This window comes from Anomaloglossus baeobatrachus, chromosome 11 (genome assembly GCF_048569485.1).
Source record: "Anomaloglossus baeobatrachus isolate aAnoBae1 chromosome 11, aAnoBae1.hap1, whole genome shotgun sequence".
NCBI classification, from domain to species: Eukaryota; Metazoa; Chordata; class Amphibia; order Anura; family Aromobatidae; genus Anomaloglossus; species Anomaloglossus baeobatrachus.
Window position 1 is genome coordinate 97,331,147 of NC_134363.1, and position 20,828 is coordinate 97,351,974.

A 20,828-nucleotide genomic window follows, 5' to 3' on the forward strand; every position below is an offset into this window, starting at 1 on the left:
AATGGATAACTGAACGCTGCGCTGGGACAAGGACGTGCTTGATGATGGTGTTCTTTCTGCGTAGGCAACTGCAGGTGCAGGAGTGGAGGAGGCTTGTTCGCAGGCAGCATGGACAGAGGATTGGCTCGCATGCACAACCAGCGAAGACGTAGCAGTGACATCAGCAAGCACTGCTCCTCGACTCTGTTGTACTTCCCACAAAGTCGGGTGCTTGGCTGACATGTGCCTGATCATGCTGGTGGTGGTCAGGCTGCTAGTTTTGGTACCCCTGCTGATGCTGGCACGGCAGGTGTTGCAAATGGCCTTTTTTGAATCATCTGGATCCAACTTAAAAAACTGCCAGACTCGTGAAGACCTAACATTTGTACAGGCACCTTGTGTCGTCGTGTTGTTACGGGGAACGGTTGCCTGACTTCTGCCTGGGACCACCACCCTGCTTCTTACTGCCTGTTGTGATGCTACGCCTCCCTCCCCCTGTGCACTGCTGTCCTCGCTCTGCATATCCTCCTGCCAGGTTGGGTCAGTTACTGGATCATCCACCACGTCGTCTTCCTCTTCCGCACCCTGCTCCTCCTCCTGACTTGCTGACAATTGTGTCTCATCATCGTCCACCACTTGTTGAGACACGTTGCCAACTTCGTGAGAACGTGGCTGCTCAAATATTTGGCTATCTGTACAGACGATCTCCTCATGACCCACTTCAATATGAGCTGGCGAGAGGCCAGAATGTGTGAATGGAAACGTGAACAGCTCTTCCGAGTGTCCAAGTGTGGGATCATTAATGTCCGAGGAGGACGTGTACTCAGCCTGGTGGTAGGAAGGAGGATCAGGTTCAGAAATGTGCGGTGCAGTATCACGGCTACTGACACTTGACCGTGTGGAAGACAGAGTGTTTGTGGTGGTGCCAATCTGACTGGAAGCATTATCCGCTATCCAACTAACAACCTGTTGACACTGGTCTTGGTTCAAGAGCGGTGTACTGCTGCGGTCCCCAAGAATTTGGGACAGGACGTGCGAGCGACTAGATGTGGCCCTTTGTTGTGGCGAAATTAGAGCTTGCCCACGACCTCGGCCTCTGCCTGCACCACCATCACGTCCACTTCCTTGTTCCTTGCCAATGCCCTTGCGCATTTTGCAATGCTGTGCACTGCTGACGTGTATATTCACTACTTGTGCGTTATATCAAAGTTTCTGGAAATTGCACACCAGTGCACCTGTACGCTGCCACCAACAGGCACACACGTGCGGTTTTAAAAACCAAGCACGGACGCAATAATAACCTAACACAGGTTTTAGGAGCAAAAATTAAGAACTCTGACACTATCAGCCACTGCTGACTGACGTGTATTATACACTACACTTGTGCGTTATATAATAGTTTGGTAAACGCACACCAGTGCACCTGTACGCTGCCACCAACAGGCACACACGTGCGGTTTTAAAAACCAAGCACGGACGCAATAATAACCTAACACAGGTTTTAGGAGCAAAAATTAAGAACTCTGACACTATCAGCCACTGCTGACTGACGTGTATTATACACTACACTTGTGCGTTATATAATAGTTTGGTAAACGCACACCAGTGCACCTGTACGCTGCCACCAACAGGCACACACGTGCGGTTTTAAAAACCAAGCACGGACGCAATAATAACCTAACACAGGTTTTAGGAGCAAAAATTAAGAACTCTGACACTATCAGCCACTGCTGACTGACGTGTATTATACACTACACTTGTGCGTTATATAATAGTTTGGTAAACGCACACCAGTGCACCTGTACGCTGCCACCAACAGGCACACACGTGCGGTTTTAAAAACCAAGCACGGACGCAATAATAACCTACTAACAGGTTTTTTTGGGGAGCGACAATTACAGTACAGACAAGTCAGACACTATCTGGACTGTTTTACACTGTGTACACCAGCCCCAGATATGAAGGCTGGTATACGGTCACCACTACCCTGCCTGCCTGCCTGCCTGTATACTGCTACAATAGTCCTGACAAGGACTCTTTTGGTCACTAGCCTGTATTCAGACCTGGCTATACCCTGCCTGTATATAGCAACAATAGTCCTGAGAAGGACTCTGCTACTGTACTCCGACCTGGCTATACCCTGCCTGCCTGTATACAACTAGAATAGTCCTGAGAAGGACTTTTGGTCACACTGTTTGCAGCCCTGCAACTGAAAAAGCTATAAAGGGCCGCAAAGCTTTCCCTGAATCAGCGACACTCTCCCTACACTCACTGTCAGAATAGCTGTGAGCAGAGCACAGCGCGCCGGCCGATATAAAGGCTCGGTGACGCTGTGCAGGCCGGCCAATCACTGCAATTCCACAACTAACAGGGCTGTGGCATTGCAGTGGTCTGCCAGCCAATCCCTGCATGAGGGCTGGCTCTCAAAAGAGCGCCAACATGCAGAAATGAAGACCACGAGTAAAGCACGAGTATCGCGAGATTACTCGGTCCCCGCCGAGCAGCCCGAGTACAGTGATACTCGTGCGAGTACCGAGTAGTGACAAGCATGCTCGCTCATCACTATTAATGAGGTCGGCGTTCAGTTGGGATGAGCCCTGGGCCATGCTGTCTTCCTAAAGGCGGCCGGGCCAGCGGACGAGAGCACCCACTGACTCCCGTGTCTCCACATCTACCTCTCCCCCTCCTTCCTAGGATGTTGGTCCTTTTGTAAAGAATAAATAAGATTTTTTTCTGCAAGAAAAAACTGGTGAGTGCCTTCAATTCTTATGTTTTTTTTGTTCAGACTGCTAAATGCCCACTCCACAAAATGTCATTTCCACGGTAGATGTGTTTGTCAATTTGGTAACAGAAGACTTGAAAAAAATTGAACTAGCAAAATCCCTATTCCGCCTTAAATTGTACCAAGGATGAAATCAGTGCTTTTTGCACCATGGAGCAGGATCACTACGTTGTCATTAAGCCCTCTGACAAGGGTTGCAATGTGGTGGTCCTGGATTCCTATAAATATCAAAATATGTGTCTAGACCTACTACGTGATCCGAGGGCTATAGGGTTCTGAAAGAGAACCCCACAAAAACCTTTAGGTTTAAATTAAACACTGATTTTGGAGTAAGATTTGGCTAACAGTCATTGATAAGTGTTACGGAGGGGACAATTGAAATAAAAAATAGTATAATATCAATCGTCGCCACACGTCCGCCAGGCAGGTGTTAATGCCACTAAGGACAGAAGGACGAAATACAGCAACTCAGCAAACCACAAAAGAAACTAAGCGTGTCCCTGTGAACCACACAGGTGCACATGCAGTGGTCACGTGTGTAAGGACACGTCTAAACCAAAGGAAACACAACTAAAAATGGTCACGTGTGGAGAGACACGACAACCGAATGGTAACCCAGTTAGCGTCACTGGAAAACCTGGAACGTAACCACTGAGCTGGTCACGTGCGTACAGGGGCACGTCAGACTGTGAAGGCTACCCAGTTAGCGTCACTGGCAACCTAGAACGTAAACACTGAGCCGGTCACCTGGGTACAGGGGCACGTTAGACCATGAAGGTCACCCAGTTAGCGTCACTGGGTACCCAAAGCTGGCACACACAAGTCTGGCACTGCAGACGGGGGCGTGTGCGTAGGGAGCACGTCTTGTCCGGAAGTACCCTAATCCCTCACCGTGCCGAGACACAGCTTGTACCCAGATACGAATACCTGCCCTAAATTCATATTCACACTAGCATACATACACAGGTCTGCCACAAACACTGCAGACTAAAATGGCGCTGGAACCCTCTCACTCTGACAGCCGAGTATACAGCCTTTGCTGTCAGCATGCATAATGACGCTCTCGCCCCGATGGGCGGAGTTACAGACCTTTTCTAGCTGCCACCCTGGCCCAGGCCACATGGCATGTGGTAATGGCGTCGGCTGCAGCCATACAGGGGCTGCCACTTCATTGCTGATGTCATTGATGACCAATCAGTGGCCGCCTTGTCATCAATGACATCACTCACATGTTCAGTGTGGCTGCATGAGCACTTAGGCTCAGGATGGTTCAAAACTCTAGTCACCTGATGCCTCAAGCTACGGCCAGGTGGCGCTGCAGAGTTAACCGACCCCAATGTGGGAATCAATGACAGGACTAGACCGGTTCGAGGCACAACAGAACCCCGAACTGTAACAGATAAGCAGGAGTTTGATTTTCTACTGCCACAAAGCCCTGTTGTTGCCACATTCTATGAACTGCCTAAAGTCCACAAGGGACTTGAACCACTTAGAGGCAGGCCCATTGTGTCAGGCATTAACAGCCTATGCCAGAATTTGGGACAGTATCTTGATGCCATCTTGCGACCGTTTGTTGTAACCCTACAATCATATACCAGAGATTCTACCAACTGAGAAAAATTGAAAATTTACTAGTTGATGAGGAATGTATCCTAGCAAGTATTGATGTTGTGTCTTTGTACTCCTCCATACCACACAGTAAGGGGTTACAGGCTGTTGATTATTTTCTGTCTACTCAGGGGTGCCAATTCTCACAGCATAATGCGTTTGTTCTAAAAGTATTGGAGTTCTGTCTGCCCCATCGTATGCAAATTTGCTCCTGGGCTGGTGGGAGGAGCCAATTGTTTTTGCCAAAGATGATGAGTTGTTGGAAACTTCAAGGGTGGAACTCTGGGCGCGTTATATCGACGATGTCTTCGACATTTGGCGTGGCTCAGAGGACAATCTTGGAACCTTTGTTGATAAACGTAACAACAACCCCATTTGTTTATGCTTTACATATGAAGCAAACGGTACAACTCTACCATTTCTGGACATAATGGTTAGTAAAACCAAAATGGGCACCCTACAGACTTGTACCTACAGGAAACTGATGTCCACCAACTCCCTCCTGAGATGGGAAAGTAGCCATCCAGTACCTCTCAAGAGGGGGATACCCAATGGCCAGTACCTTTGAATGCGGAGGAATTGCTCCGATGAAAAACCATTTAAACATCAGGCGGACAATTTGAAAATGAGGTTTTTGGATAGAGCGTATCCGCTGAAGGTCTTAATAAAGGCCTACAATGAGACAAAATCCAAGAACAGGGCAGATCTACTCAATCCTGTCCCAAGGAGTAGATGTGGTGGACAGATAAGGTTCATCACGACTTTCACCAATGGGTCACAATATGTAAAGAATATCCTAAGTAAACACTGGCCTGTTCTTCGGATGGATCAAGATCTAGAGTCAAATATTGGGGAATATCCCCATATTACTTATAAAAGAGGTCAGTCCATTAAAGATAGGATGGTCCATAGCCACTACAGTGTACCACAGCAATCATCTTGGTTAAAGTCAGACATTAAGGGCTGCTACAGATGTGTAAAATGTGTGTCGTGTCCCTATGTAGTTCAATCAAAGGTTTTCGAATCTAATGTCACCCAAGAAAAGTTCACGATATGCCATTTTATTAATTGTCATTCTCGAGGCCACCTGGGTGTGTGCGGTGGAGTACATAGGGAAGACGATTAGAGAATTTAGGAGGCGTGTAGGTGAAAACATGGGGGACATAGAACACCAGAGAGAGACCCCTCTAGCTAGGCACGTTAACACCCTACATGAGGCCAGGAAGAATGTCCTATCTTTCATAGGCATTGATAAAGTGGAACAACCACATAGAGGTGGCGATTGGGACCGCTTTGTCCTACAGCGTGAGACAAGGTGGATCTTCAGATTGGAGACAGTGTCAACCAAAGGGTTTAAACGAGCAGATGAAATTTGGTTGTTTTATTTGATGTGTTCTCTTCCTTGCGCCGACCAGTTTTTTCTTGCCAACCAACTATGAATTTTGCTATAATATCTATGGACATGTTGGGTCCTCAGAGACTCGTTTCTGTTAACTACTTATCAACTTATTCGGTAGATAACCTAGGTTGAGGATAAATGTGATTTCCTCAAGCATTCTGATTACCTATTTTTCTATACTCACCTTTTATTCCCTGTTTCCTGTTTATAGATATATAAATAAAGGGTTAAGGGGGATGCTCTATGTCTGCTTGATATCCACTTGAATATGGGATAATGCTTTAGATTGTTTTTTAAGTACTGGCCATAAACGTTTACCCCCATGCACCATCTACTGTTCTTGTTAATATATATTGTTGTCCTAGATGATGGGACAATATTGGTTGGTCTTTTGTTTCTATACCTTCCTGATAAAGTATGCATTAAAGTATTACCCACTCTGTATCTCCAACTTGTTAATAATGGTAGACATTTTATTTAATGTTTTGTGGTGCTGGGGACCTGAGGCTCAGAGGGGAGGATTAGATGATGTGTCATGTGACATTACTGTGCTTTTCCAGGTGACGCCCCTCTCTTGCGCTCCACTGTTACTAACTCTAAGTCCAGCTTACTACAGAATAATGATGTGCGGTCATGTGAGGAGACACGTAACGGCGCATTTGAGCATCACATGATGCATGTTCATTTAGACCTGGAGGTACGAACTTCCTGCTTCCAGGACTGATTACGTACAGGTCACGTGATGGGATTATGGGGCACGTGATAGCGCGTCACGGTATCACATAATGCGTTCCACTCAACCCGGAAATACAATCCATGCTGTTCTAATGGCGAATACCCGATTCTTCTTAGCGTAAGTCTCACCCGTTTTTCTGGTGAGTATCAAACACAGGTGATTTTTACATCTACACCTGTGTTTTTTCTGTGTGATTGGCTGATGTGGTTACACGGTGGTTATATATGGGTTTCAATAGTAAATACAGGCTCAACCGCCTATAGTAGGTGCTTAGGGGTAAAAAGTAACTGTAAATGGCAATGTATAACCCCAGCACTCAAATGAAATTTAGAGGTCAAACTCTTTTGATGCAAGTTAATTTATTAATATTAGACAGACTGCAAAGTGAACCTCAACAAGAGCAACACCACCGATGTTTCGGCATAGAGCCTTTCTCAAGGTAGTTGCCTGAAAAGGTGTGAAAACAAAATGTGAGTATATATACAAGTGATATACAAAAATATATACAAAATATATACAGTTATATGCAAGAAATGGTACACAAAGTGTAACACGTACATCATGTACAAGAACAGGAACACGTGGGTCACAGCGGACGACCAATATGAGAAAATAGGAGTAAGGTTCTTCTCATTTGCAGAATGTGCTCTAGTAATATATGAGAGACATATGAAAGATTAGTACAACTTAATATAACAGAATGTACCTCTGGTAAGAGTGAGGCTATGTGCGCACATTGCGTATTTGCATGCAGTTACGCTGCTATCTGCACCGCAGCGTAACTGCATGCATCCTGCGTCCCCAGCATAATCTATGAAGATTATGCAGGAGACGTGCACACGTGGCGTCTTAGAGCGCAACTCTTCGGCTGCTGCCCAAAGCGCGCGTTCTAAGAAGTGACATGTCACTTCTTTCCTGCGCTCTGCCTGCAGCTCCTGCTCTGTCTATGGGAGGGGCTGCAGTCAAAGCGCATGGAATCGGCTTTTTTTTTTCACTACGGACTCTTTCTGCAGCGATTTGAAGCGCACGTGTGCTGTTCAAATTGCTGCAGAAATTTCTGCAGGGCCAGTACACAACGTGCGCACATAGCCTAACAAATGGATCATTAGGTGAGCAAATAATGGCAAAACAGTGACCAGTATCCTTCTAAAGCTTGAAATAAGACAGAATGTATGGAAGAATAATTGTGGCAGTATATATGGATTACGTGAAAAAGAGAGTTGAGAGAGGAGCTCCTGTTGTCCGGAAGGAATTTGAGATGGTGCCCACAGGGAACTATGGCTGGAAATGGGTAAATGTGCTATTACAGGGTTCTGTTCATACCGCTTGCAGGGAATGCTAGTATCGTTAGAGAGGGTGAATGAACGCCTGCAAAAGAAGATATGATATGTATATAAGCAAGCGGTATCGCCCAGGAGTGTGCCTCAGAGAAATATACCCAATAGAATTACCTGCAGGGAAGGCCCGTGGAGAGCAACAGTGGCAGAGGTTGTGGCAGCAGCGGTGTCTCCCGAGTTGTAGGGGAGCGCCATTATAAAGAAAGTGGAGGGTAGTGACAGATGGCTGCTGGGAGGCGCATCACTTCCGGTGACGCACGGTGGAACGCATAGAGTAGGGTCACATGACAAATGAGCGGTACCGCTGTCTGTGGATGGGCGTGGGAAAGCAGCAGGGAATTCGCCTTGCAGTTGCAATGGGGAATCTGACAGCTGGGCAGACACTATAGACAAGACCCATAATTACCTGCTGCAGAACGTACTGTAGGACGTGTCATTAGGAAAGTGGTGCATATAGAAGGTCAGTTTAGGGGAATCTAAAAGAGAGAGGAAAGAGTTAGTATATTCAGTAAAGAATAGCGTTATAGAAAGGATACTATAATGTAACTGGAACCACACTAAGCTGAAAATAGTAAACACATTAATATAAACGTACAGTAAGTATAATAAGTACAAGTATACAAGAGGAACAAAATACACAAAGGGTGCTGAATTTACATAGTAACTTCATATTCCCTATTGAGCCCAAGGGGCTCCAGAGTCTGCAGGGTATGGATCCAGTAGGCTTCGCGCTCATGCAGTTTTTTGATGCGATTGCCCCCACGACGGGGTTGATCAACATGTTCAAGGACCTGAAATCTAAGTTGTGGTATTGTATGACCAGCAGTGACAAAATGTGAGGGGATGCTGAGCAGTAGGAGCTGCGGCAGGCAAGGAATGGGAGACCGCCTCATTTCTTGCAACAGGAGTACCACTAGGTGTCACCCTTGTGCTGCCTCTCTGAGGAGGTTTCTCCTGCACTCTGCGCAGTCTGGCAGACCTTCAGCGCTGCTGAGCAGGAGCGCTCGTGGCAGGAAAGGAGACTGTCTCATTCCTTGCCACAGGAGAGCCACGAGGTGTAACAGTCCACGCTGCTGGAAAACAGGCCAAACACAGGGGAGAAAAGGCAGTTGCGACTCCCTGGATAGACCCCACGGTACTTCAAGTCAGGGGTCATCCGAATAAAGAAGTGCTAGGAAGGCGAGCTAACAGGTTACCCTCAGACTGGTCCGAAGGAGCCCTGGTTCTTACCTGGTCAAACACAGCATCGCCCGGGCCAGCTCACCATAACATCTGAGTGAGTAAAAATCAGTTGAAAGACTTTTGGACTCTGCCTGTATTATTCTGGGACCCACTATCCAACTCACCCGAGCCCCTAGGGCCTGCCTCACTCACGGGAGGCTTCATCACCTGGCTGCAGACCCCATCAGCCCCAGAAGCTAGTAAAACCTGCAGCGGTGGTCATCCACATCCCTGACCGCAAGCCGTGAGTGGCGTCATGATACATATAAATAAAAACTGACATACCTGTTGCCATATTAAACAAGACCTGTGGCGTCCCTGAAGAGGACCATCACCCCTGGGGCGTTCCATCAACACTGCTACAGAAAACATTTCGTTTACCCTTCATCACGACGCCAGTTCAATCAACTTCTTGGACACTACCGTTATCATCAAATCTGACCGCACTCTACTGACTTGTATATTAAACCTACCGACAGAAACAGTCTGCTTTTACATTCTAGTTGTCATCCCCGACACATTAAAAAATCTCTACCCCATGCCCAACACTGTCGGGTAGATAGAATTGTCTCAGACCCCTCCACTAGGGATATACGCCACAGGGATATGGATAGGAAATTCTCCTCGAGGGGTTATCCTCCGTACGTCAAACCCTCTTCTCTCCCGACTCCTTCCAACTCACAGACAATAGAAAAATTCCATTTGTCAGCACATATCACCCATTCACCCCCCTCATTAACCCCTTCACGACTTTGGACGGATCTATCCGTCATGGAGCGTGTGAGGTTAAGCCCCGCCCCCTTCCGCCGGCAGGTTGCGGCTATCGGCGCATATATCAGCTGTTTTTAACAGCTGACATGTGTGCCTGCATGTTCCGTGTGGAATCGCATTCCACCCGGAACATTTACCCCCTTACATCTCACTGCCAAAGTCTGGCAGTGGGATGTATATGCGCGCGGCCATTTACTTACCGCCGCCCCCACCGGAAGTCACGTGCACGATCACGATCACGTGACTTTCGGTGGTTGCCATGGTAGCACAGGGTCATGTGATGACGCCTGTAGCTATCATGACTCACTTCCTCTCAATGCCGGAATACAGCCGGCATTGAAAGTAAAGCACCGTATCTACAGTTCTCAGCTGTGTAGCTGAGATCTGCAGATAGATCAGAGCGATCGGATTGCTGATCGCTATAGCCCCCTAGGGTGACTAGTAAAATAAAAAAAAAAGTAAAAAAAAAAAAATTAAAAAAATAAAAAAAACAAAAACCTAAGTTCAAATCACCCCCTTTCGCCCCATTAAAAATTAAAGGGTTAAAAAAAATAAAAAATATACACATATTTGGTAACACCGCGTTCAGAAATGCCCGATCTATCAAAATATAAAATCAATTAATCTGATCAGTAAACGTCGTGTGCCACTTTTTTTTGGACAAGCTTGTGATTTTTTTTTAACCCCTTAAATACAAGTATACCTATACATGTTTGGTGTCTACACACTTGCACTGACCTGAGGCATCCCACTGACACATCAGTTTTACCATATAGTGAACACGGTGAATAAAATATCCCAAAAACTATTATACGATCACACTTTTTTTGCAGTTTTTCCGCACTTGGAATTTTTTTGCTGTTTTCCAGTACACTATATGGTAAATCTTATGGTTTCATTTAAAAGTACAACTCATCCCGCAAAAAACAAACCCTCATATGGCAAGATTGACGAAAAAATAAAAAAGTTACGGCTCTCGGAAGAAGGGGAGCAAAAAACAAAACCGCAAAAACGGAAAGTGCCCGGGGGCTGAAGGGGTTAATGGCATCACCTTGAAACTCTGGCCTCTGTTACATCAAGCTTATCCATCTGTTCCCGAGTTTGATTCCAGGGAGTCAGGGACGATATTGGCCCCTCCAAACCACCCGTTAAACAAACCTCTTTCTCTAGCCAGCGTAAGGGTACATTCCCTTGCTTAGGGTATGTGCGCACGTTGCTTTTTACCTGCTTTTTACCTGCTTTTTTGCTGCTTTTTCTTCTGCGCTGTTTAATGCCAAAATGGATGTGTTCTTCTATTCAAGCAAAGTCTATGGGAATTTGGGTTTCTTGTTCACACTATGTTGTTCAAAATGCTGCCTTTTTGTGGCAGAACTTTGGTCAAAAACTCAGCTTTGCAGTGCACAACCCAAATGGCAAAAACAATTGACATGTTGCTTCTTTGAAAAGCTGAGTTTTTGACCAAAGTTCTGCCACAAAAAGGCAGCATTTTGAACAACATAGTGTGAACAAGAAACCCAAATTCCCATAGACTTTGCTTGAATAGAAGAACACATCCATTTTGGCATTAAACAGCGCAGAAGAAAAAGCAGCAAAAAAGCAGGTAAAAAGCAGGTAAAAAGCAACGTGCGCACATACCCTTACATTGTTTACAATGTTCTCACATAATCAAGGGTGAGTTCTTTACACACCCACACATTGGGAAAAGATTTCCTATCCCGGCCTATTTTACGTGCGAGTCCAACTACGTTGTTTACCTTATCAAATGCCCATGCGATCTCGGATATGTTGGCGACCATTCGTTGCAAACAGATCGCTCTGCCCATCCCCTCACATTTTATCACTGCTGGTCATACAATACCACAACTTAGATTTCAGGTCCTTGAACATGTTGATCAACCCCGTCGTGGGGGCAATCGCATCAAAATACTGCGTGAGCGCGAAGCCTACTGGATCCATACCCTGCAGACTCTGGAGCCCCTTGGGCTCAATAGGGAATATGAAGTCCCTATGTAAATTCAGCACCCATTGTGTATTTTGTTCCTCTTGTATACTTGTACTTATTGTACTTACTGTACGTGTATATTAACGCGTTTATTTTCAGCTTAGTGTGGTTCCTGTTACATTATAGTATCCTTTCTATAACGCTATTCTTTACTGAATATACTAACTCTTTCCTTCCTCTTTTAGATTCCCCTAAACTGACCTTCTATATGCACCACTTTCCTAATGGCACGTCCTACAGCACGTTCTGCAGCAGGTAATTATGGGTCTTGTCTATAGTGTCTGCCCAGCTGTCAGATTCCCCATTGCAACTGCAAGGCGAATCCCCTGCTGCTTTCCCACGCCCATCCACAGACAGCGGTACCGCCCATTTGTCATGTGACCCTACTCGTCACTGACATGCCCAGTAACATGCGATCCATCTATACGTTCCACCGCACGTCACCGGAAGTGACGCGCCTCCCAGCAGCCATTGGTTACTACCCTCCACTTCCTTTATAATGGCGCTCCCCTACAACCCGGGACATGCCGCTGCTGCCACAACCTCTGCTACTGTTGCTTTCCACGTGCCATCCCTGCAGGTAATTCCATTGGGTATATTTCTCTGAGGCACACTCCTGGGCAATACCGCTTGCTTATACATATCATATCTTCTTTTGCAGGCGTTCATTCACCCTCTCTAACGATACTAGCACTCTCTGCAAGCGGTATGTACAGAACCCTGTAATAGCACATTTACCCATTTCCAGCCATAGTTCCCTGTGGGCACCATCTCAAATTCCTTCCGGACAACAGGGGCTCCTCTCTCCCCTCTTTTTCACATAATCCACATATACTGCCACAATTATTCTTCCATACATTCTGTCTTATTTCAAGCTTTAGAAGGATACTGGTCACTGTTTTGCCATTATTTGCTCACCTAACGATCCATTTGTTACTCTTACCAGAGGTACATTATGTTATATTAAGTTGTACTAACCTTTCATATGTCTCTCATATTACTAGAGTACATTCTGCAAATGTGAAGAACCTTACTCCTATTTTTTCATATTGGTCGTCCGCTGTGACCCACGTGTTCCTGTTCTTGTACATGATGTACGTGTTACACCTTGTGTACCATTTCTTGCATATACTGTATATATTTTGTATTTATTTTTGTATATCACTTGTATATATACTCACATTTTGTTTTCACACCTTTTCAGGCAACTACCTTGAGAAAGGCTCTATGCCGAAACGTCGGTGGTGTTGCTCTTGTTGAGGTTCACTTTGCAGTCTGTCTAGTATTAATAAATTAACTTGCATCAAAAGATTTTTTGACCTCTAAATTTCATTTGAGTGCTGGGATTTTATATGAGTTTCAGTCTGAGGGGCCGGCTCAGTGCAGCACTTTTATTATTACACTGGTTAGTGTTTCACCAGCTTTTCCCCTTTCTTCTTGAACTTATGCAAATCCCTTGATGAGTCACGTGTAGTGATAAAATGCGTTGGGAGGCATAACGGGAGTTTTTCAAGGACGGCAGCCAGGTGTTCGTTGTGGACCGTCCTTGTAAGGGCGGGAGTTATTGGGGTTTAGGGTAAGCGAGATTTGAACAGACTAAGAACCTTCCCCTTTACTCCGCCTATGTGACAAGAATGCTGTGACGAGTAGCGAGATAATCTTATCGATGGATCCTTCCTTTTCTTTGCTGCTCATGAATATGTTGTATATTTGGGCATGGGGGTTATGTATATGACTAAATGAAATGTACCAATGTCATCATTTAGGTTCAACCCTTGTTTTCCCAAACATATGTAATAGTCCAGGACCACTGTTTTGGATTTATACATTTGGATCATTTTACTAGTGATGGTCTATTATACAGTCATATGAAAAAGTTTGGTCACCCCTATTAATGATTAACCTTTTTTCTTTATAACAATTTGGGTTTTTGCAACAGCTATTTCAGTTTCACATATCTTATAACTGATGGACTCAGTAATATTTCTGGATTGAAATGAGGTTTATTGTACTAACAGAAAATGTGCAATCCGCATTTAAACAAAATTTGACCGGTGCAAAAGTATGGGCACCCTTATCAATTTCTTCATTTGAACACTCCTAACTACTTTTTACTGACTTACTAAAGCACTTAATTGGTTTTGTAACCTCATTGAGCTTTGAACTTCATAGGCAGGTGTATCCAATCATGAGAAAAGGTATTTTACCCCTTCACCCCCGGCCACTAAAACACCCTAATGACGGGGCCATTTTTTGCAATTCTGACCAGTGTCACTTTGACAGGTTATAACTCTGGAACGCTTCAACGGATCCTGGCGATTCTGAGAATGTTTTTTCATGACATATTGTACTTCATGTCAGTGGTAAATTTAGGCCGATATTTTTTGCGTTTATTTTTGAAAATTTAGGAAATTTTGCTAAAATTTTGAAAATTTCGCAATTCAAACTTTGAAAATTTATGCCCATAAATCTGAGAGATATGTCACACAAAATAGTTACTAAATAACATTTCCCACTTGTCTACTTTACATCAGCGCAATTTTCGAAACAAAATTTTTTTTCGTTAGAAAGTTAGAAGGGGTCAAAGTTCATCAGCAATTTCTCATTTTTCCAACAAAATTTTCAAAAGAATTTTTTTTAGGGACCACATCACATTTGAGGGGACTTTGAGAGGCCGAGGTGACAGAAAATACCCAAAAGTGACCCCATTCTAAAAACTGCACCCCTCACACTGCTCAAAACCACATCCAAGAAGTTTATTAACCCTTTAGGAGCTTAACAGCAACCAAAGCAATGTGGAAGGAAAAAAATGAAAATTTTACTTTTTAACACAAAAATGTTACTTTAGCCATAAAATTTTCATTTTCACAAGGGAGAAAAGAGAAAGTGCATCCTACAATTTATTGTGCATTTTCTCCTGAGTACGCTGATACCCCATATGTGGTAAAAATCAATTGTTTGGGCGCACGGCAGAGGTCGAAAGGGAAGGAGCACCAAGTTGTCTCAGAGATTTAAACTGTCAGTTTCCACTGTGAGGAACATAGTAAGGAAATGGAAGAACACAGGTACAGTTCTTGTTAAGCCCTACTGGTCCCGCCCACTGGTGTGTCTGTCTTGCCCTGAGGGGGGTGGCTTGGGTTTCAGGTCGGCTGTATGTAACCCTGTGAGGGATGGTGTTATGCAGGGGCCTCTTGTGTGACTACCTGGTTTTGCCAGGGCGTCCCATTAATATTCTCACTGTACCCTCTAGATGAATTCATTGAGAGGGGCAGTTTGTAAAATGGGATCACTTGTGGGGGAGTTCTGCTGTTCTGGCACCTCAGGGGCATTGCCAATGTGACATGGCACCTACAAACCACTCCAGCCAAAATCTGAAGTCCAATATGGCGCTCGTTCCCTTCCCAGTTTTGCAGTGTACCTCAAAAGTATTTTCCGATTACATGGAGGGTACTGGCGCACTCAGGAAAAATGACAAACTGTGTAGTCCATTTTTTCTTATTAGCCCTTATAAAAATTTAAAACTTGGGGCTAAAACATTTTAGTGAAAAAAATTAAATTATTCTTTCTTCTATACCCAATGGTATAAAATTCAGTGTCACACGTGATGTCAAAGTGCTTCCTGCACACCTGGATGAGGTAATTGATCGGTGTAGTTTGTAAAGTGGGGTCACTTTTGAGGGGTTGGCTATTCTGGTACCTCAAAGGGCCCTGCCAATGTGACATGGCACCCCCAACCTTTCCAATAAAATCTGCACTCCATTATGGTGCTCCTTCCCTTTTGAGCCCATTCGTGTGCCCAAACACATTTGGGGTATCTGCATACTCAGTCCTCATCAAATTGCACTTTACATTTTCTCCAGTTACCCATGTGTTGGGGCAAAAGCAACATGTTTGTGGGGAAAAATGTATTTTTCATTTGCACGGCTCAACGTTATAAACTTCTGTGAAGCATCTGGTGTTTCAAGGTTCTCACATCTAGATAAATTCTTTGAGGGGTCTTGATTCCAAAATGGGGTGACGTGTGCAGTTTTCATTGTTTAGGCCAGGGGTCTCAAACACGCAGCTCCTGTGGCTGCTTCTTGTGACCCACAACCATGTAGACCATTGTTGATTGTGGCCAACTGCAGGGAGCCGCCGCCTTTAGCTCTTTATTTCAGTTGAATAATTTGCCAGCACTGCACAGAGAAAAGCTCTCTGCTCAGCCTTACCAATGGCAGCTGCCGGCCAATCAGAGGCTAGGAGCTGACATCTGTGTATGACATCAGCTGCTTGCCTCTGATTGGCTGGCGGCTGCCATTGGTAAAGTTGTGCAGAGAGCTTGTCTCTGTGTGGTGCCAGCAATTTTTTCAACTGAACTAAAGCACTGATGGTAGCGGAACCCTGCACCGGGCTGCAATCGTCAATGGGTGTGCAGTCCACAAGATGCAGAAATGAGGACACCGAGGGAATGGAGGACTGGTGAGAATAATATTTTATTTTGTGTGAGAGTGTGTGTGTGTATGTGAAGAATGGCACAATACTGGACATTAGTACAGGGTGGGACATTGCTACAAGAAGGGGGCTAGGAAATGGGATATTACTATAGGAAGAGGGCTAGCATAGGCAAATTACTACATGATGGGGACATGGATGGGCACATTACTACAGGATGGAGTCAAGGGTGGGCACATTACTACATAATGGGACAAGGATGGGCACATTACTACAGAATGGGGACAATGATGAGCACATTACTACAGGATGGAGACAAGGATGGGCACATTACTACAAGATGGGGACAAGTATGGGCACATTGCTACAAGATGGGGACAATGATGGGCTCATTACTGCAGGATGGGGACAAGGATGGGGCACATTACTGCAGGATGGGCACAATGCTACAGGATGTGGACAAAGATGGACACATTTCTTCAGGATGGGGACAAGGATGGGCACATTACTACAGGACAGGGACAAGGATGGGCCTATTGCTACAAGATGGCGACAAGGATGGGCACATTACTACAAGATGGGGACAATGATGGGTGCATTACTGCAGAATGGGGACAATAATTGGCGCATTACAGCAGGATGGGGACAAGGATTGGCACATTACTGCAGGATAGGCACAATGCTACAGGATGCAGACAAGGATGGACACATTACTACAGGATGGGGACAAGGATGGGGCACATTACTTCAAGGGGACAAAGATGGGCATATTACTACAAGATGAGGACTAGGATAGGGCACATTACTACATGAAGGGGACAAGGATGGGCACATTACTACAAGGGGACAAGGGTGGGCACTTTACTACAGGATAGTGAAGAGAATGGGCACATTACTACAAGATGAGGACTAGGATGGCACACATTACTACCAGAAGGGCACCAGGATGGGAACATTATTACAAGGTGAGGAGCAGGGTGGAGCACATTACTACAAGAAGGGGAACAGGATGTGGGACATCACTACAAGATGAGGACCAGAAGGAGAACATTACTACAAGATGTTGGCCAAAATGACAAAATGTTCAGAAACAGTGATCCAAAGGTCTATAGTAAAAAATATGGTATCACTAAAAATTTTACTTTTCTCTGAAAAGAATGTGGCCTATCCCAGATAAGTTTTTTTTCTATGTGCAGGCCTGAAATTCAGCCGCGTTTGAGACCCCGGGTTTTTAGGACTCTCCAAACACAACAGGTCGTCCGGTAATGATTCCAGACAATTTTGTGTTCAAAAAGTCGAATGGCGCGCCTTCTGTTCCAATCCCTGCTGTGCACCTAGACAATAGCTTTCCACCACATATGGGGTATCAGCATACTAAATTGCACAACAATTTGTGTGGTGCATTTTCTCTTGTTACCCTTGTGACAATACAAATTTTGGGGCTAAAATAACAATTTTGTGGGAAAAAGGTAAATTTTCATTTTTTCCCTCCATATTGCTTTAGTTCCTGTGAAGCACCTGAGGGATTAATAAACTCCTTGCATGTGGTTTTGAACACTTTGAGGGGTGCCATTTTTAGAATGGTGGCACTTTTGCGTATTTTCTGTGGGTTTGTAAACTTCATTGGAAAAATGGGAAATTGCTGATAAACTTTTAACCCTTCTAACTTCCTAACAAAAAAAAATTATGTTTCAAAAATTGCGCTGATGTAAACTTGTGGTAAATGTTATTTATTAGCTATTTTGTGTGACATAATGCTATAGTTTAACCCCTTTACCACCAAGCGATTTTCCGTTTTTTTTAAAGTTTTTCTCCCCTTCTTCCAAGAGCCATAACTTTATAATTCTTCTGTCAATATAGCTATATGAGGGCTTGTATTTTGCAGGACAAGTTGTACTTTTGTATGACAACATTAATTCTACCCCATACTATATTCCAAAACGAGAAAAAAATTCCAAGTACTGTGAAATTGCAGAAATAATTGATTTTTCGATTTATTTCTAGTGTTCATTACATGGTAAAACTGACCTGCCAATATGATTCTCATAAGTTTTCTTGGGATGGATAGGCGTGCATAGTCGCGACCCGTCCCACAAATGTCCTGCCCAATTTGGTGACTCTGGCCTGTACTTGTCTTAAAACAGCAAAAGCCCCCACATTTTTGTACTACTTCAGAGTTGTGTGAAAATGTTACAAATTATCAAGCAAGGTATTTTACACTAGAAAAATGGCAAAAATGCCTCAATTAACTGGGGTCTTAATTTTTATTGTTTCTTTGGAATTTGTCCAAAATAAAATGTAATGTTAGTTTGCATTGTGGGTGGTAATATAATTTAACAAGATTATTGTTTCATTAGTCAGGTTGATCGCTTTGTGGCGCTTTCCAGAGTGAAGCAGAGTGGAGCATTTCTAACTACCAGTGAAGGAGTGATATTGCAATTACTACAGGACTCTGCACATCCGAAATTTAAAGAGGTGAATCTCCTTTTTATTACTGTGGAAAAGGTACAAACACATCACTGTACAGTATTCATTTAATGAAGACTCAGATGGAGCTGTTCAGTTTGCTGTGTAAACGCCTCTAAAGCGTACATTATACCAAATGATTAATGGAATGGTTTACAGTGGGCACGTCAGCCTTGCTCTTCTTGCTGTCCAAGAAATTGATAAAGTTGCACAAAGCCCCAAAAATCATCTAAAAGCAATTACATTTGCCCCTTTGCGCTCATCGTTCCAGTGTCACATGCCTAATGGGCAAGCTAGGGTTAACGGAAGACAAGTAGGGAGCTTCAAGGAAGTGGCGCTGGAATAGCGAGGAGCAGAAGGGGTGAATGATATATATTTTATTTATCCCCTTCCTGCATTAGGACGAAAATGAATGTTCTGGGCAGTAGTTTGAATCCATGGAGAAAGCTCAGGAGTAAGGATGGGCGAACCCGAACTGTAAAGTTCGGGGTCCGTACCGAACACATGGTGTTCGTGCACACAACCCCGAACACGAGCTTTCTGGGATGCTCATGTTACAGTTCATGTAACAGTTCGGGTCCAGGGGCTGTTAAAAAAAAAAAAAAGCACGTTATTAAAAAAACTTTATGATCATACTTACAGTTCCCGCGACACGTCCTGCAGACTCTGTCTCCCAGCGCTTCTGCTTCCGCGTCCGTCCGATCATTGCTGTTCCTCCCAGTAAGCAGCTCTGGCTAAAAGGACCTGCCGTGACGTCATACCCATGTGACCAGTCACGTGTGAATATTGTATTACCTCATTGGCTACAGACTGGTCACGTGGGTATGACGTCATCAAAGGTCCTGGTGCGCCATGATGTGAGTGTCATCGCATCACGGCGCACAATCTCCCGACGGCAGCGAGTCAGCTGCATGTACAGTACAGACCAAAAGTTTGGACACACCTTCTCATTCAAAGAGTTTTCTTGATCTTCAGGACTCTGAAAATTGTAGATTCACATTGAAGGCATCAAAACTATGAATTAAAACATGTCGAATGAAATACTTAAAGTGTAAAACAACTGAAAATATGTCTTATATTCTAGGTTCTTCAAAGTAGCCACCTTTGCTTTCATTACTACTTTGCACACTCTTGGCATTCTCTTGATGAGCTTTAAGATAGTCGCCGGAAATGGTTTTCCAACAGTCTTGAAGGAGTTCCCAGAGATGCTTAGTACTTGTTGGCCCTTTTGCCTTCACTCTGCGGTCCAGCTCACACCAAACCATCTCGATTGGGTTCAGGTCTGGTGACTGTGGAGACCAGGTCATCTGGCGTAGCACCACATCACTCTCCTTCTTAGTCAAATAGCCCTTACACAGCCTGGAGGTGTGTTTGGGGTCATTGTCCTGTTGGAAAATAAATGATGGTCCAACTGAACGCAAACCGGATGGAATAGCACGCCGCTGCAAGATGCTGTGGTAGGCATGCTGGTTCTGTATGCCTTCAATTTTGAATAAATTCCCAACAGTGTCACCAGCAAAGCACCCCCACACCATCACACCTCCTACTCCATACTTCACGGTGGGAACCAGCCATGTCGAGTCCATCCGTTCACCTTTTCTACAAAGACACGGTGGTTGGATCCAAAGATCTCAAATTTGGACTCATCAGACCAAAGCTCAGATTTCCACTGGTCTAATGTCCATTCCTTGTGCTCTTTAGCCAAAACAAGTCTCTTCTGCTTGTTGCCTGTCCTTAGCAGTGGTTTCTTGCAAGCCACTAGTGTGCAGTTTTACCTTCCAGCCAACCTCCTCCATATTTATTTGGAAGTGAGTGTGAATGGCTCCCCCTGCACCTGTGATGCCTCCACCTAGTGGGGGTTTAGCTGTATCCTGCTGGAGTAGTAGTAGTTTTTTGGCCTGAGCAATATACAGCTGCAATTCCATCTTGCTGTAAGTAATGATATTCTTTCTTTTTTGCTTTTTGATATTATATATAGTGTAGGGACCTACAAGCATGAGGTTCCCGTGACGAGGGTTGTAGGCATACGTCTTATGGCCATAACGCTAACAAAAAAACAAAAAACCTCATATATTTTTTTGTACAGGATACAGCCA

General features: G+C 44.5%; 1 protein-coding gene across 5 annotated transcripts in view; it reads left to right on the forward strand.

Annotated features, from left to right (window-relative positions):
- Positions 1–20,828, forward strand: part of ISOC2 (isochorismatase domain containing 2) — a 447,375-nt gene that overhangs the window by 403,926 nt on the left and 22,621 nt on the right. For all 5 annotated transcript variants that reach the window (XM_075329341.1, XM_075329343.1, XM_075329339.1 and 2 more), the window contains one exon: positions 18,624–18,741. In XM_075329341.1, the coding sequence (XP_075185456.1) occupies positions 18,624–18,741 (118 nt within the window). The remainder of the gene's footprint in view (positions 1–18,623; positions 18,742–20,828) is intronic.